Source organism: Pongo pygmaeus, chromosome 1 (assembly GCF_028885625.2).
Source record: "Pongo pygmaeus isolate AG05252 chromosome 1, NHGRI_mPonPyg2-v2.0_pri, whole genome shotgun sequence".
Lineage (NCBI taxonomy): Eukaryota > Metazoa > Chordata > Mammalia > Primates > Hominidae > Pongo > Pongo pygmaeus.
Window position 1 is genome coordinate 47,337,373 of NC_072373.2, and position 15,309 is coordinate 47,352,681.

The window sequence follows — 15,309 nt, forward strand, 5'->3', positions numbered from 1 at the left end:
GGAGGGCAGAATGCAGCTGGGGTGTGCGTGGGTGGCAGCAAGGAGGGGCGGAGGGAGGAAGCTGGCTTCCTGGAGCCTTCTCAGCCCTCAAAGACAGACTGACAGACAGACAGACAGCTGGCAAGAGGCAGCCTGGGGGCCACAGCTGCTTCAGTAAGTATCTGAAGGGGGGACTGGGAGTCCTGTGGCCCTGGGGGGTGCGAACTCCGGGGATATAAGAGGGCATCTCTAGGAGGGAGAGCGGGAGGGCAAGTGGGGTGCCACAGTGCCTGGCTGGGGTATGGGTGCTCACAGACCTGATGTCCCCAAGACGGGGGTGAGCAGGGAAGCCACAGGGAGCTGCAAGGAGAGCAGAGGCTGAAGGGACCCTTTCTGCTGCCAGAGACCCTCGCTCTACCACTCACACCTGTGCCAGGCCCACTCTGTCCCCTCACCTCCGTCCCTGCTGCCTTGGTGACTCAACACCCCCGCCACCTCGCCCACTGTGACCCTGGCTCTGGGAGATAGGGACTGCCCCCAAGAGGAGATGGTCCCACCACCTCCGGGCCCCCTGTCTTGCCCCCAGCTGTCGCCTCACCATGCGCTGTCGCTCAAGGGCTTGGTGAGGCCATTTCCTGTGACGGTTACAGAGGCGGGAGACGGGGGATGGGCAGGAGGAGGAAGGAAACACCTCCAGGCTACCTCCCTGGACAGAGACCCCAGAAGCCAGAAATAGACTTGGGAGTGGAACAGCAGCAGTTAGGAGAGGACCCTGCTGGGGTCCAGGAGCCCGCCTGCCTGGCTGCCCAACCAGCTCCAACACTGCTGGAGGCCTCCATTCCCTGTTCAGGAGAAGGCCCACTGGTTAGCTCAGAGATGGCTTCTGCACGCTTTCTCCCTTCCGTCCTAGAGAACACATGTTTTCTGTTTCCTCCCTTGCCTTCTCCCACTTGGACCCACTCAGAGCCCTGTGTACTCTGGTGTGTGGCCTCTCTCCCCTCTCTCTTTTCCTCCTTCTGGATTCTTTCCTATATTCATCCACAATCTCTACCCTTTATCTTGCCGTTACTCTACCCCCAGATTGCCTTCTGCCCTGGGTCCCACCAAATAGATCCTGTCCTTCCCTTAGTGAAAACGAGACCACCTCCTGGGGAATAGAAGACGCCCCAGTGAAAACAGTGCAAACCCGGCCTGGCATGGGAGCCTCCTTCTGGCCAATCAGGCAGGCCAGAGACAGGAGGGCCCTGTCTTTCAGGCAGACCTCATGGCTGAGTGAGCCTCACTTGGGCCCAGCACCCCACCCCAGCATGGTCCAAGCCCATGGGGGGCGCTCCAGAGCACAGCCGCTGACCTTGTCTTTGGGGGCAGCCATGACCCAGCCTCCGCCTGCCAAAACGCCAGCCAAGAAGCATGTGCGGCTGCAGGAGAGGTGAGATCTTCCCTGGGGGAGGGGTCTTCCCAGCCCTGAGCCCCCATTCCGCTCCTCCCTTCCCTCCATCTGCCCCTCCAGCTCTGACAGCAGGGTCCAGAGGGCCCTCAGTTGTTGACTCCAATTTGGAAAGGAAACCAATAGTGCTCATTTGCATGTCCTTTGCATGTCTGGAGCACAGATTTTCACATCAACCATGAGCCTGCTCCCTAAATTCTAGGCAAGGCCAGCAGCCTTCTTGGTGCTGGATGCATGTCGGAGCCACAGGGCCTGACTGGGAGTGGGAAGAGGCAGGCAGCTGGAAGGAGCAGTTGAGTTCAAGGCTGCCCTGTTCTGGCTGACAAAGGGAGAGGGCTGAGCCAGGCATGGTAGCTCATGCCCCAAATCCCAGCACTTTGGGAGGCTGAGGTGAGAAGATCTCTTGAGTCCAGGAATTAGAGACCAGCCTAGGCAATATAGTGAGACCTCCTCTCTCAAAAAAAAAAAAAAAAAAGAGGGTACACAGCAGGGGCCCAAACCCTAAATTTACTGGGCCTCCAGGTTAAAGGAAAGATAAAGAGTGGCCCCCTCAGAGGTGCCTCATAACAGTAATACTTGTAAGAAAAGCAAATATGGTCAGGCACAGTGGCTGATGCCTATAATCCCAGCACTTTGGGAAGCCAAGGCAGGAGGATCACTTGAGCCCAGGAGTTCAAAACCAGCCTGAGCAACAGAGCAAGACCCTGTCTCTCCAAAAAAAAAAAAAAAAAAAAAAATTTAAATTAGCCAGGTGTGGTAGCATGTGCCTGTGGTCCCAGTTACTCTGGAGGCTGAGGTGGGAGGATCGCTTCAGCCCAGGAGTTTGAGGCTGCTGTGAGCCATAATAGTGCCATCACACTCCAGGCCTGGGCAACAGAGAGAGACCCTATCTCTAAAAGAAAAGATAAAAAGAAAAGAAAGCAAATATGATTGGGTGCTCACTAGGCAGTGGTGGGCTATGCCTGCAGGCGGGGCTCCAATGTGGCTCTGATGCTGGACGTTCGGTCCCTGGGGGCCGTAGAACCCATTTGCTCCGTGAACACACCCCGGGAGGTCACCCTACACTTTCTGCGCACTGCTGGACACCCCCTTACCCGCTGGGCCCTTCAGCGCCAGCCACCCAGCCCCAAGCAACTGGAAGAAGAATTCTTGGTAAGAAATTGGGGTCCCCTCCGAATCGCTCTGCCCTCTGTATCAGAGGCAGCCAGCTGGAACCATTCTCTCACGGGCACCCTGGGCAAGTCTCCTCTTTGGGCCCCTTAGGAAAGAGAACTTCAGGGCCAAGGGAGGGGCTGCCCCCAGGCTTCCCCTTCTGCCCCCACCCCATCTAGGCCTACATACTAATGTCAAGAAGGAATGGCCAGAGTCCAGCTGTTCTAGAAAAAGGTAGAAGCAGAGAAAAGGAGGCTAGGAGTCAGCTGCTCACCCATTTCCTCCCTCTGCCAGAAGATCCCTTCAAACTTTATCAGCCCCGAAGACCTGGACATCCCTGGCCACGCCTCCAAGGACCGATACAAGACCATCTTGCCAAGTAAGAACTGCAGCTGGGATGAAGGGAGTTGGGTACAGTCCCTGGGCCTAGAGAACTTCAGAGGACAAAGTACACAGTTTCAGTCAGGGAAGACCAACCTTGCTTGGCACATCTTCTCTCAGCAGAGAAAGGGGGAAGAAGGAGCAAGAATCACAACAGCAGCAATAATAATGTTTGCAGATATGTACCCTGGGCCAGGCCCTGCTCTCAATCCCTTTTTTTTTTTTTTAAGACGGAGTTTTCACTCTTGTCGCCCAGGCTGGAGTGCAATGGCGCAATCTGGGCTCACTGCAACCTCCGCCTCCCGGGTTCAAGCAATTCTCCTGCCTCAGCCTCCCGAGTAGCTGGGATTACAGGCATGTGCCTCCATGCCCGGCTAATTTTGTATTTTTAGTAGAGGTGGGGTTTCTCCATGTTGGTCAGGCTGGTCTCGAACTCTCGACCTCAGGTGATCCACCCACCTCGGCCTTCCAAAGTGCTAGGATTACAGGCGTGAGCCACCGCGTCCAGCCTCAATCCTTTATATTCACTCATTTCTCACAACAATCCCATGAAGTTGGTACTGTGATGACCATTTTACAAGTGAGGAAACTAAGGCACAGAGAAGTTGGATATCTTACCTAAGATATTCAACTTAGCTACTTGCACCAAGCCCTTTTCCTTGTCTTCCTCTTGCATGGGAAATGCCCAGCCAAGGCTTGCAGTGAAGGAAGCACCACCAGGAGGGGTCCCAAAGAGACTGCTTTGAGAAAGTCAGATGGAGACAGGGCAACGGCCAGGAAGAGAGCAGTGGAGGGGGGGATAGAGGACACTGTGCTAGGAGGGGGTGAGCTGACAGACCTGGGACAAGCTGACAGACCCGGGACAAGCACCTTTTATTTTTCAGAGGCAGGCATGAGGCCCCGGAGCCTCTCCCTCCCTCCCCTGCTCTCCCTACAGGGAAGCTACTCCCAGCTTGAGGCTTTAGCTCAGTGAGCACAAGGGCCCTGTCTCCTGCTAACCCTCCTGGAGTGTCCTCTGCCTGCATGGGCGGATCAAGGTGCTATTAGCGCTATTCCAGGCCAGGGGGAGGAGTAGCCCTTGTTCTTGGCCTAATTCTAATCAGCCCTGCAGCCACCAGAAAAGGGAAAAATTCCTTTGCCTGAGATTCCCCTGGTCCCCAGGGTACCTTCTGTCCATGACCAGGCTGGCATGAGCAGAGCGAGAGTCTCTTCTCCTTTCCTCACAAGCCAGCTTCTTCATCCATGTTTGGGTTTCATTTAGAGAAATCCTTCCCCCTTAGAGGCAGAGGCCAAATGCCTCCTGGCTGAGTGGAATCTCAGTCCTAGTCCCACTTCACAGCTATGTGATATCTGGCAAGTTGCTCATCTGAATCCCATATTCACCATTAGAAAACAAATTCTTCTTCCTCTACATCTCTTTTTCCATTCCTAGTGGCATAATCTTATTCTAAACCTGTACTGATCTCAAGGATAGAATACTATATCTATTAGAATATTATATCTAATATTGTATCTTCCCATTTGGTCTCTGCTATTCCATTCCCTTTCTTCTCTAGTCCATCCTATACAGCACCACTCAGTTAATCTTCCCAAACTATTGTTTTGATCATGTCACTCTCCTGCTCAAAAACATTATATAGCTTCCTACTGTCTGCGTATAAAATACTTCAATAGGGGCCAGACATGGTGGCTCACACATGTAATCTCAGCAGTTTGGGAGGCTGAGGTGGGAGAATTGCTTGAAGCCAGAAATTCAAGACCAGCTTGGGCAACAAAGTGAAACCCAATCTCTACAAAAAACAGAAATAAATAAATAAGCCAGGTGTAGTGGCATTTGCCTATAGTCCCAGCTATGTCAAAGGCTGAGACAAAAGTATCACTTGAGCCCAAGAGTTAGAGGTCACAGTGAGCTATGATCACACCACTTCACTCCAGCCTAGGCAACAGAATGAGACCCTGTCTCTAAAAACAACAACAACAACTTCAGTGGGTATAAGGCCACCTGCTATACACAAGGTGCTATGACTGTGATGAGCACAGGAACTCTCCTCTTTCTGACCCTGCTGGAGTCTGTGTTAGTTGGTCACCTTCTGACCTCTGACCTCTGCTGATTTTTATTTCCTAGATCCCCAGAGCCGTGTCTGTCTAGGCCGGGCACAGAGCCAGGAGGACGGAGATTACATCAATGCCAACTACATCCGAGTGAGTGGCCTGGCTTCAGTGGTGGGCGGGGAATGGGGGAATTCTCAGACGTCTGAGAATATCTTCCAGCCCTGGCTGGTGGATCAGGTGCCTGCATTTTCTGCCCTCCCTGCTCCAGCTCACTGCTGTCATAGCCCTACCAAGCTGGGCTAGTACTGAACATGCCTCAAGGCACCAACCTAAAAAACAGAGCAGATGTTGAAAAATATCTGGAGAGACCACCAAGTCTCCCTAACCTCCGCTATCAGCCCTCCCATGCCGCTCTCCAAACTTAGCAGGAAGTTAGCATTGTTGAACCCAATCTCCAGCTATTTAAGGGCTCACAGCTGCCGAGAACTGCATAGGTGATTCCAGCACTAATGGGACCTCCCTGCCAACTTACCTTAACTGTCCCTCAGATAGCCCCTTTTATGTAAAGATGGTTGATTGATGTCAAGCTATAGGAAGCTCCAGGCTGGGTGGGTGCTCCACGCCAGCTTCTCGCTGCTGTGGGCCCTAAGGAGATGTAAAAGCAGTGCTCTCTAGTGACTCAATGTGGATAAGACATCAGTCAGGGGCGCAGGGAGGCGTAAAGCTCTTAGCTAGGGAAGCCATGGGGAAACATGATCTTACATCTGCCGGCCAATACCAGATCAACTGCAGTCTGGATTTCACCATCATCCTGAGAAGCAGGAAGCTGAGGATCCTGAAGGTGAGAAAATCAGGTTAGGGAAAGTGTGCTACATTTTGCTACTACTTTTATAGAAAAGTAACATGTAAATGTGAAACTGTCACTAAACAAATATTAAACACTGTTTAGGTATTTTGTGCTAGAAGAAAGCAGCAGAGGAGGAAGGAAATAAACATTTATACAGCACTTGCTAATGGCTAGACTCTCAATATATCTTACTAAATTTAATCCACTTTATATTCCTACAGGATAGATATTATTATGCCCAATTTACAGATGATATCACTGAGGCTTACGGAGGCTAGGTAACTGGCTTATAGTGGTACAGCCAGGAAACAGCAGAACAGGGATCTGATCCTCATTCCAGAACCCGTATCCTTTCCATCATGTGGCTTCTGAGTGTGCATGTTCGTGCATGTGTGTGTCTACACGTGTGGTTCACAGCTTCAAGCTGACCCCAGCACCTGAGGCATCCAGGATCTCCCCAGAGCTCTGCTCTCACTGCTCCCCACCCCTTCCCCTGTGCTTCCACCTTCCAGGGCTATGATGGGAAGGAGAAGGTCTACATTGCCACCCAGGGCCCCATGCCCAACACTGTGTCGGACTTCTGGGAGATGGTGTGGCAAGAGGAAGTGTCCCTCATTGTCATGCTCACTCAACTCCGAGAGGGCGAGGAGGTAGGAGGCAGAGCCACAGTTCATGATGAACCCAGAAAGTGCTATGCCTGCCCCACCCCCACCCCACACACAGGGCAGCTCAGGACCCCCACCCCCACCCCACACACAGGGCAGCTCAGAGAACCAGAGGTTTCCCTGGGAGCCAGCCCCAGCTCATACCTCTCAGAAAGTTCCCTGAGATGTAGCCCTGGGAGGCTGTCTATGGCCAAAATATGGGATAGGGTGAGCACTCTGCTTGCAGGTATCAAGCTCAGAAGAGCCAGGCTCCCTGTTGCTGACCTCCCATCCAGTAGGGGTGGAGGATGGGGAAGAGATACCAGCCCCTCTCTGCTACCCTGTCACCTGCTCCAGCTGACCCTCTTCTGACTCCCAGCTCCCTCCCTCCTAGAAATGTGTCCACTACTGGCCCACAGAAGAGGAAACCTATGGACCCTTCCAGATCCGCATCCAGGACATGAAAGAGTGCACAGAATACACTGTGCGGCAGCTTACCATCCAGGTACCACCCCCGGGAGCCAGGCCCAGCAGGAAGTTGGGCTGCCCACAGCATCTCTGGAACTCAGGCTGGCTCTTCACTAGGAGCTAAGGGTTTGCTCATCTAAACCATCTTAAACCCACATCTATAGAAGAAAGAGAAACTTGAGCACTGTCCTCAGCCTCTAGTCTAATAGGGCAGAGCCAACAAGCCAAATAGGACTATCAGGAAGTACCCGCCCATCTGTGTAAATGGTCAGGCAAGGACAGGCAGGATCCAGGAGCTGGGCCACGGCAAGGAGAGGAGGTTAAAGGAGATGTGGAAGGCCAGGTGTGGCGGCTCACGCCTGTAATCCCAGCACTTTGGAGGCTGAGGTGGGTGGATCACTTGAGGTCAGGAGTTCCAGACCAGCCTGGCCAACATGGTGAAACCTTGTCTCTACTAAAAATTACAGCTACTTGGGAGGCTAAGACAGGAGAATCACTTGAACCCAGGAGGCAGAGGTTGCAGTGAGCCGAGATTGTGCCACTGTACTCCAGCCTGGGTGATGGAGTGAGACTGTCTGTCTCAAAAAAAAGCAAACAAAATAAAACAAAAAAAAAAAAGAAAGAATAACATGTACACAAGGGCTTTTAAAATGCCTTCTATTATTTTATGGTGTTTTATATTTTTGAAAGCATTCCTTTATCAACTCATTCTCCTCCAAATATCCTGGCAAGTAAACCAGTAAGATACCACTGTCCCCATTTTCCAGGTGAAGAAAATGAGATCAAGGGACTTGCCCAAAGTCATGTGCTTACGGGAAGCAGAGCCAGGATTTGAATTTGGGTCTCTCCCCTCTCCCAGGACAATGCTCCTTCCCACGATTTTGAAGGGAGAAGTGGTGGAGAACGATGGGCACGAAAATTGCAACCTAGCTTGCTTTGAGTAGATGACACCCCCACAGGGTAATTCCAGCCCTTGCCCTATTCAGGCACCAGAGAAGAAGGTAGACAGTGCCCTCCACCCTGACCTTGGTTCTCATGCCTTGTCTCCAACCCAGTACCAGGAAGAGTGCCGGTCAGTAAAGCACATCCTCTTCTCGGCCTGGCCCGACCACCAGACACCAGAATCAGCTGGGCCCCTGCTGCGCCTAGTGGCAGAGGTGGAGGAGAGCCCGGAGACAGCCGCCCGCCCCGGGCCCATCGTAGTCCACTGCAGGTGCGTCGCCCTCCCTTCACTGCAGCTTGTGGACTGTGCTCCCCTCCCCTGCCCCCTGGGTCTCTCCTGGGGAAGGGTCTGAGCAGAAGAGCATCAGGCAAGCCTAGTCCTTACTCGGACATGACTCGCAAGGCCATTCAGCAAGGGCTCTGTTCTTTTCACCTCCTTCATGCAGAACCTAGACATCTGGGCTGGACACCCAGGCCCCATCCACAGAAGGGACAGAATATCAGGAAGGTCCCAGTCAGCTGCAGGAGGACATAAACAGGATTCCAGCTGTTGGGGAACTCATTTACTCATCCAACAAATATGTATTGAAAATCCTATTATTGGCCGGGCGAGGTGGTTCGCACCTATAATCCCAGCACTTTGGGAGGCCGAGATGGGCAGATCACTTGAGGTCAGGAGTTTGAGACCAGCCTGGCCAACATGGCGAAAACCTGTCTCTACTAAAAAATACAAAAATTAGCCAGGCGTGGTAGCACACGCTTGTAATCCCAGCTACTTGGGAGGCTGAGGCAGGAGAATTGCTCGAACGCTGGAGGCAGAGGTAGCAGTGAGCCGAGATCACACTACTGCACTCCAGCCTGGGTGACAGAGCGAGACTCCATCTCAAAAAAAGAAAACCTATTATTGTCAGGCACAGTGTTAGATGCTAAGGAAACAGCTATGAACCAAGCAGTTTGATTTCTTCCCAGACAGGTTTATAGGCTGGTGAGAAAGAAGGCAGATTAGGTTGGGCACAGTGGCTCATGCTTATAATCTCAGCACTTTGGGAGGCTGAGGCGGGAGGATCACCTGAGGTCGGGAGTTCAAGACCAGCCTGACCAACATGGAGAAACCCTGTTTCTACTAAAAATACAAAATTAGCCACACATGGTGGCGCATGCCTGTAATCCCAGTTACTCGGGATGCTGAGGCAGGAGAACTGCTTGAACCCAGGAGGTGGAGGTTGTGGTGAGCCGAGATCGCACCATTGCATTCCAGGTTGGGCAACAAGAGCGAAACTCTGTCTCAAAATAAAATTAATTACCACACAATGTGATGAGAGCTATGATGGGGATATTATGGGGACCATAGAACCAAGTCTCCAAAGCCAGACTTTGACCAGAGAAAGTTTTGCAAGAGAAAGGCCATCTAAGCCAAGCTAAGACCTGAAAGGTGAATTAGCGAAGTGAAGAGAGGGAAGGGAACATGTTCCAGGCAGGTGAAACAGCATATGCTAAGGCCCAGAGAAGAAATGTGAAAATGGATACACTGCTGGGAGCAGGGTTATAGGTTAGGCCCAGAGGTTATGTGTGGTAATGATGAGAGATGGGTTTGGAAGGCCAGTGAAGGTCAGATGATGAGGGGCCTTGTAGGACTGGCTAAGACACTTGGATTTGCCATTTTAAAAGAACACTTTGGCTATAGAGTGAAAAATGGATTGGGCTAGAGTGAGGGGGTGTCGTAGGGGACAAGACTAAAGAAAGAGACCATTTGGGAGTGCATATCCTAAATAAAACAGAGCACAGAGGCAAAAGGCATGACACAGGGGCCTCCCAGCCCACCCACAGGTAGCACTGGGACATGTGCAGGGAGGTCATTAGGGGCACATGCAAGAGGAAGGGGAGGCCTAGGGGTTTTGAAATAAAGAGAGGGCACGATGGAGCAAGCAGAACAGAGCGGAGAGAAGACTGTGGGAGGGCGCCACGGTGGGAAACAGAGGGGCCGGGCGTGGACTGCGTGGAAGATGAGTCTGAGCTGAGAGGAAGTCAAGGTTAGATAAGGAGGGCTCGAGGGTCAGCACACCCACAAGTGGGAAACCGTCTGTTGGAAACCACTGTAGACTCAGCAGAAGGGAGATGGTCAAAACGTCCACAGGGACCAGAAGGTGGCCTGCAACAGGCTTACAGTGAGGCTGGTAAGAAATGTAAACTCCTCTCGTGCCAGTTAAAACCTGCCTCCAGCAGGGCCCCCAAGGGGACTGGAATGCAGAATACTGCTACCTGCCTCCATCTCCAGAGCCCTATCCCCAAAATATAGCACCTGCAGGTCCCATTTCTTTCTCCATAGTTTGGGGCCTGGCTCTCATATTCCCTGGTATCCCATGACCTCCCTCCGTCCCTGGCTATCTCCAGTGCAGGGATTGGCCGGACGGGCTGCTTCATCGCCACACGAATTGGCTGTCAACAGCTGAAAGCCCGAGGGGAAGTGGACATTCTGGGTATTGTGTGCCAACTGCGGCTAGACAGGTGGGTCTGTGGGTGTAAACAAGGCCAACAACGTTAACGGGTGGCATCAGTGCCTCTGGGCCCCAGAGCTCTGCTAGGCCCATCACCATCAAGCACTCCTGCAAGAAAGGAAGAAACCCTTTCTGCTTAGAGCTGTTTATTTTGCAACTAACAACCAGGAAAAAATATCTATCTGGATGGCTGGGCGCGGTGGCTCACACCTGTAATCCCAGCACTTTGGGAGGCTGAGGCGGGTGGATCACCTGAGCCCAGGAGTTCGAGACCAGCCTGGCCAACATGGTGTAAACCCTGTCTCTACTAAAAATACAAAAATTAGCCAGGCCTGGTGTGGGCCCCTGTAATCGCAGCTACTCAGAAGGCTGAGGCAGGACAATTGCTTGAACCCAAGAGGTGGAGGTTGCAGTGAGCCGACATTGTGCCATTGCACTCCAGCCTGGGTGACAGAGCGAGACTCTGACTCAAAAAAAAAAAAAAAAAAAAAAAAGAATATCTATCTGGAATGTTGGTTTGGATGCCTGGAATTAAACATGATATGAGGCAGCAACAAGTAGTGCAAAGAAGCTCACTGGGTGGAGGCAGAGCCGGTGTTCAGATTCCGACATCTGTCTCACTGAGATGTCACTAGATTTCTCTGAGCCCCCATTTCTTTTTTTTTCTTTCTTCTTTTTTTAATAATAGAGATGGGGGTCTCACTATGTTGCCCAGACTAGTCTCGAACTCCTGGGTTCAACAATGCCCCCTTGGCTTCGCAAAGTGCTGGGATTACAGGCTTAAGCCACTGTGCCCAGCCCACTTCTTCTTTATCTAGACAGAGATAATGGCTCCTTCCCCTAGAAAACTGTTGTAAGAAATGAGTTAACTTATATGAAAGTGTTTTGGAAATGGAAACTACTATACAAATGTATGGAATCATTATTTTTACTTTTAAGATTATTAGAAAGAAGGAAACTTGAGGCTCAGGAGTATTCCTGGCCCGACCCAAGGCTTCAGAGATCTGGTTTTGTCCCAGGAGCTGAGTGGATCAAGGAAGACCAAGTGTCAACATGGGGCATCACCCCTCAGCACGTGTAAGGGGCAGAGGACTTCTCTCACAGCAGATCTGAGGAGCAGCAAGGAGGAGTAGCAAGTAGAAAAGATGAATACAGTGGTGGGGCATGGTGGCTCATGTCTGTAATCCTAGCAGTTTGGGAGGCCAAGACGGGCCAATCACTTGAGGTCAGGAGTTCAAGACCACCCTGGGCAACATGGTGAAACCCCATTTCTACTAAAAATACAAAAATTAGCTGGACAAGGTGGCAGGCACTTGTAGTCCTAGCTACTCAGGAGATTGAGGCAGGAGAATCACTCGAACCTGGGAGGCAGAGGTTGCAGTGAGCCGAGATCATACCACTGCTCTCCAGCCTGGGTATCAGAGTGAGACTCTGTCTCACAAAAAAAAAAAAAAAAAAAAGTGAAAAGATGAATATAGGCAAAGGAGTTGGCATGTTCTTTGAGAAAGTCAGGACTTTCCCAGTAGGACCACAAGGATGTTTGACTGGAGCCATTCTGCCAGCACCCTGACCCTCCTTCACTCATGGTCTGTGTGTTTCTCCTTGCAGAGGGGGGATGATCCAGACGGCAGAGCAGTACCAGTTCCTGCACCACACTTTGGCCCTGTATGCAGGCCAGCTGCCCGAGGAACCCAGCCCCTGACCCCTGCCACCCTCCAGCGGCCCAGGTGCCTACCTCCCTCAAGCCTGGGAAGGTGGGTCTGGGGAAAGTGGGCCGAGTGATCTGGGGGTACCCCTTGGGTTGGTGTGGGGAAGGAGTGCCTCCTTAGTGGTGCTTGCAGTCACCGGAAGCAGCATCAGTAAGGACAAGGGGCCGGATTCCAGGTCTTCAACACTGGCCACTCCTCTGCTTCCTCTGTTGGCCCCAGATGGACAGTAAGGGGAACCTCCAATGTCTCTCTGAACTTAAAGACAGGAGCTGGCATTAATGACAGACAAAGAAAGAAGCCCAGATGTCCTGGACTTCTCTGAGACACTCTTTGTGAGCTTCAGTTTCCTCTTCTATAACATGAACATTAAGTGCTTAGCTGCCATGAGGGAAAAGCAATGAGAGAAGTTTCTAGAAACCACTCCAGCCACTCCTTCCTGGGGCTGACAAAAGGGTGATTCCAAGATCATCCTTCACCCGAGGTCCTACCCAAGCACAGGCCAGATGCAAGAATGGGGAAAAGTCTGGTCTTGATCTCCAAGTCTCAACATCTGTGCAGTGACTCTGCTCCCTGACCACACATCGGAAGGGCTGGACAACCCCAATCAAAAGAAAGAACAAGGACTCTGGTTACCCTTGCCTCCACCCATGTGTCCTAAGAGTAGGCTACAGAGGTGACCAGGCCTGGCAGTTGAAATCTCTGGAAGAGGGAACGTGTGGGGACTACTCAGAGGCAAAGAGGGGCTGCTCCTGCCTCCATGGTTGCTGGCCACTCCCACCAACTACTCTTAGGGAGGCTGAGCAGTCTGTGTTTTGCTTCCATGGCTCAAATAATACCCTGGGTATGCAGGAAGACAAAAGAAACAGGCAAGGGGAGAAGAGGAGGCAAAGTGCTCAGTATGATTTTAGATGACCAACCCCGCCATGACCCTCTATACCTTGCATTTGCTGAGTACACCCGGAGAGCTTGGCTGTTTCCAAAAACAATCAGGGTCATAACCATCCACACAGACATGGAGGCTCGGCTGAACCAGGACTCCTCACTGTCTACCCAAGAGAATGAGCGCCCCTCATCCATCTCAGCATCAACACAATTTCCAGGGGACCTCAGGTCTATCTCAGGACTGAACGCCACACCTCAGGATTCGTCCTCCTTGAATCTGAGACTGGCTGCCCATTCTGAGATGGGGATGAAGGTAAGATGCCGCATCACCAGGCACGCTGCCCCTGACAGCTGCCTTGATACCAGTTCTCTGTGGAAACCCCCAAGGAGCTGGATCTGGAGAACAGCTGGGCCTCCTCACTCAGGACTTCTCTCCTGAAGAATACGCAGTGCTAAAACTGAGGATGATTTCCCTAATGCTTCTGCTTGGCCTTATGGAGGAGCTGCTCCTTCCTTACAGCCTTGGGGATGGACTTGCCCATACCTCCGCCTCCCCTGAGCCCTGTGAAAGGCACGACTGTCTATGCCAATGAGGCTCGGTGGGGAGCTCTCAAGTGCCTGATCCTGCCCTGGGCTCAGAGCCAGCCCAGAGGAAAGCAACTGCACAGCCCCACAGGCCCTCCCTGGCACTGTCCCCCCAACCCCATCTCAGAGCTCAGAGGGTACAAGCTCCAGAACAGTAACCAAGTGGGAAAATAAAGACTTCTTGGATGACTGACTCATTCCTTCTTTCCATCTTCTTCTTGGCCCTTTGGGGCCTCTTTGTAGCAAGAGAGAAAGACTGCAGACCAGGGACAGGCAGGCTGCAAATCTTTGCCCTTGGGATATGCACTTTTCTAGCACTTCCAAGGACATAAAATAAGGTGAAACCAAAGTCAATTTAGGAAGTGAGACAGGGTGGACCCTCATAGCCTACTCAGGCAGCTGTAACAATTCACACTACCATAAACCGTGTGGCTTCTAAACAACAGAAATGTATTGCTGGCCTGGCGTGGTGGCTCATGCCTGTAATTCCAGCACTTTAGGAGGCTGAGGCAGGCAGATCATGAGGTCAGGAGATCGAGGCCATCCTGGCTAACACAGTGAAACCCTGTCTCTACTAAAAATACAAAAAAAATTAGCCGGACGTGGTAGCACACACCTGTAGTCAGCTATTCGGGAGACTGAGGCAGGAGAATCGCTTGAACCCTGGAGGTGGAGGGTGCAGTGAGCTATCGTGCCATTGCACTCCAGCCTGGATGACAGAGCAAGACTCCATCTCAAAAAGAAAAAAGAAAAAAAGAAATGTATTGCTCACAGTTCTGGAAGCTGGGAAGTCTAGGATCAAGACCCTTGCAGACTCAGTGTCTGGCTATTAGGCACAGCCTTCTTTCTGTCCTTGCATGGTGAAAAGGTTGTGGGCTGGTATTCTTCCCCACAACCCTACCGGCCCCCTTTATAAGGCCCCACCCTCATGACTTAATCACCTCCTAATACCATCACCTTAGGGATTAGGACTTCAACCTATGAATTTGGGGGGACACAAACATTCAGTCCATAGCCTTTATCTTAGGAGCTAGAGGAGGACTTATAAAGGGCAGAGGTTAGAAAGATGGTGCGTAATAAACCAGAATATTGGCCAGGCTCATGCCTGTAATCCCAGCACTTTGGGAGGCTGAGGCAGGCAGATTGCTCGAGCTCAGGGCTTCGAGACCAGCCTGGACAACATGGCAAAACCCCGTCTCTACCACATATACAAAAATTAGGCGGGCATGGTGGTGCATGCCTGTAGTCCCAGCTACTCGGGAGGCTGAGGTGGAAGAATCACCTGAGCCCTAGGAGGTGGAGGCTGCAGTGAGTCGAGATCCCACCACTGCACTCCAGCCTGGGCCATACAGCAAGACCCCGTCAAAACAACAACAACAACAACAACAAAAAACACCCAGAATATTATGCTAGCCCAAACCTTGTGATTCTTCTACTTTGGTAACTGTTTGACTATTTGGGGTCATCTAACTCCAGTTGATTGGACAGATATGGTTGATATTGATAGTTTACCCACTTTTGACTAAAACAACAGACTACATAGGACTACATTTGAAAACCAAATCCCAACGGGCAGCCAGCATAGGCTGGGGACTGCCCGAAGCCTGAGCCTACCCGGGACGGCCAGCTGGGGTTGTCAGCCTGCCTGAGCAGGCCCTATGGGTGGGTCCTGCAAGGAGAGGGGCAGGAGTAAGGCATCTTTGCAGGCACTCCACACCCACTTCAG

The 15,309-nt window shown here is 51.8% G+C and overlaps 1 protein-coding gene across 8 annotated transcripts; it reads left to right on the top strand.

The window, feature by feature from the left end:
* The first annotated feature begins 603 nt into the window (after positions 1-603).
* On the top strand, positions 604-13,774 carry PTPN7 (protein tyrosine phosphatase non-receptor type 7). Of its 8 annotated transcripts, none has more exons than XM_054462218.2 (10): positions 609-843; positions 1,235-1,408; positions 2,395-2,578; positions 2,873-2,957; positions 5,085-5,161; positions 6,371-6,508; positions 6,897-7,007; positions 8,026-8,183; positions 10,304-10,417; positions 12,016-13,774. In XM_054462218.2, exons 2-10 carry the CDS (start codon positions 1,287-1,289, stop codon positions 12,107-12,109), a joined length of 1,083 nt encoding a protein of 360 aa, XP_054318193.1. In that variant the 5' UTR covers positions 609-843; positions 1,235-1,286; the 3' UTR covers positions 12,110-13,774. The 8 variants fall into 8 exon arrangements, 6 of the variants coding, with proteins under 6 accessions (XP_054318215.1, XP_054318193.1, XP_054318164.1 ...); XR_008495648.2 differs by lacking the exon at positions 609-843 and having other exon boundaries at positions 862-1,408; positions 12,016-12,161; positions 12,292-13,774; XR_008495649.2 differs by lacking the exon at positions 609-843 and having other exon boundaries at positions 862-1,408; positions 12,016-12,161; positions 12,336-13,774.
* Positions 13,775-15,309: the final 1,535 nt, after the last annotated feature.

What these genes read in the sequence shown, in the direction of transcription:
- PTPN7 (XM_054462179.2), top strand. Translation starts at nt 897, where the DNA reads ATGTTTTCTGTTTCCTCCCTTGCCTTCTCCCACTTGGACCCACTCAGA. An exon ending in AACTGGAAGAAGAATTCTTG is followed by an intron (nt 2,579 to 2,872) that starts GTAAGAAATTGG and finishes TCCCTCTGCCAG; the next exon opens with AAGATCCCTTCAAACTTTAT. An exon ending in AACTCCGAGAGGGCGAGGAG is followed by an intron (nt 6,509 to 6,896) that starts GTAGGAGGCAGA and finishes CCTCCCTCCTAG; the next exon opens with AAATGTGTCCACTACTGGCC.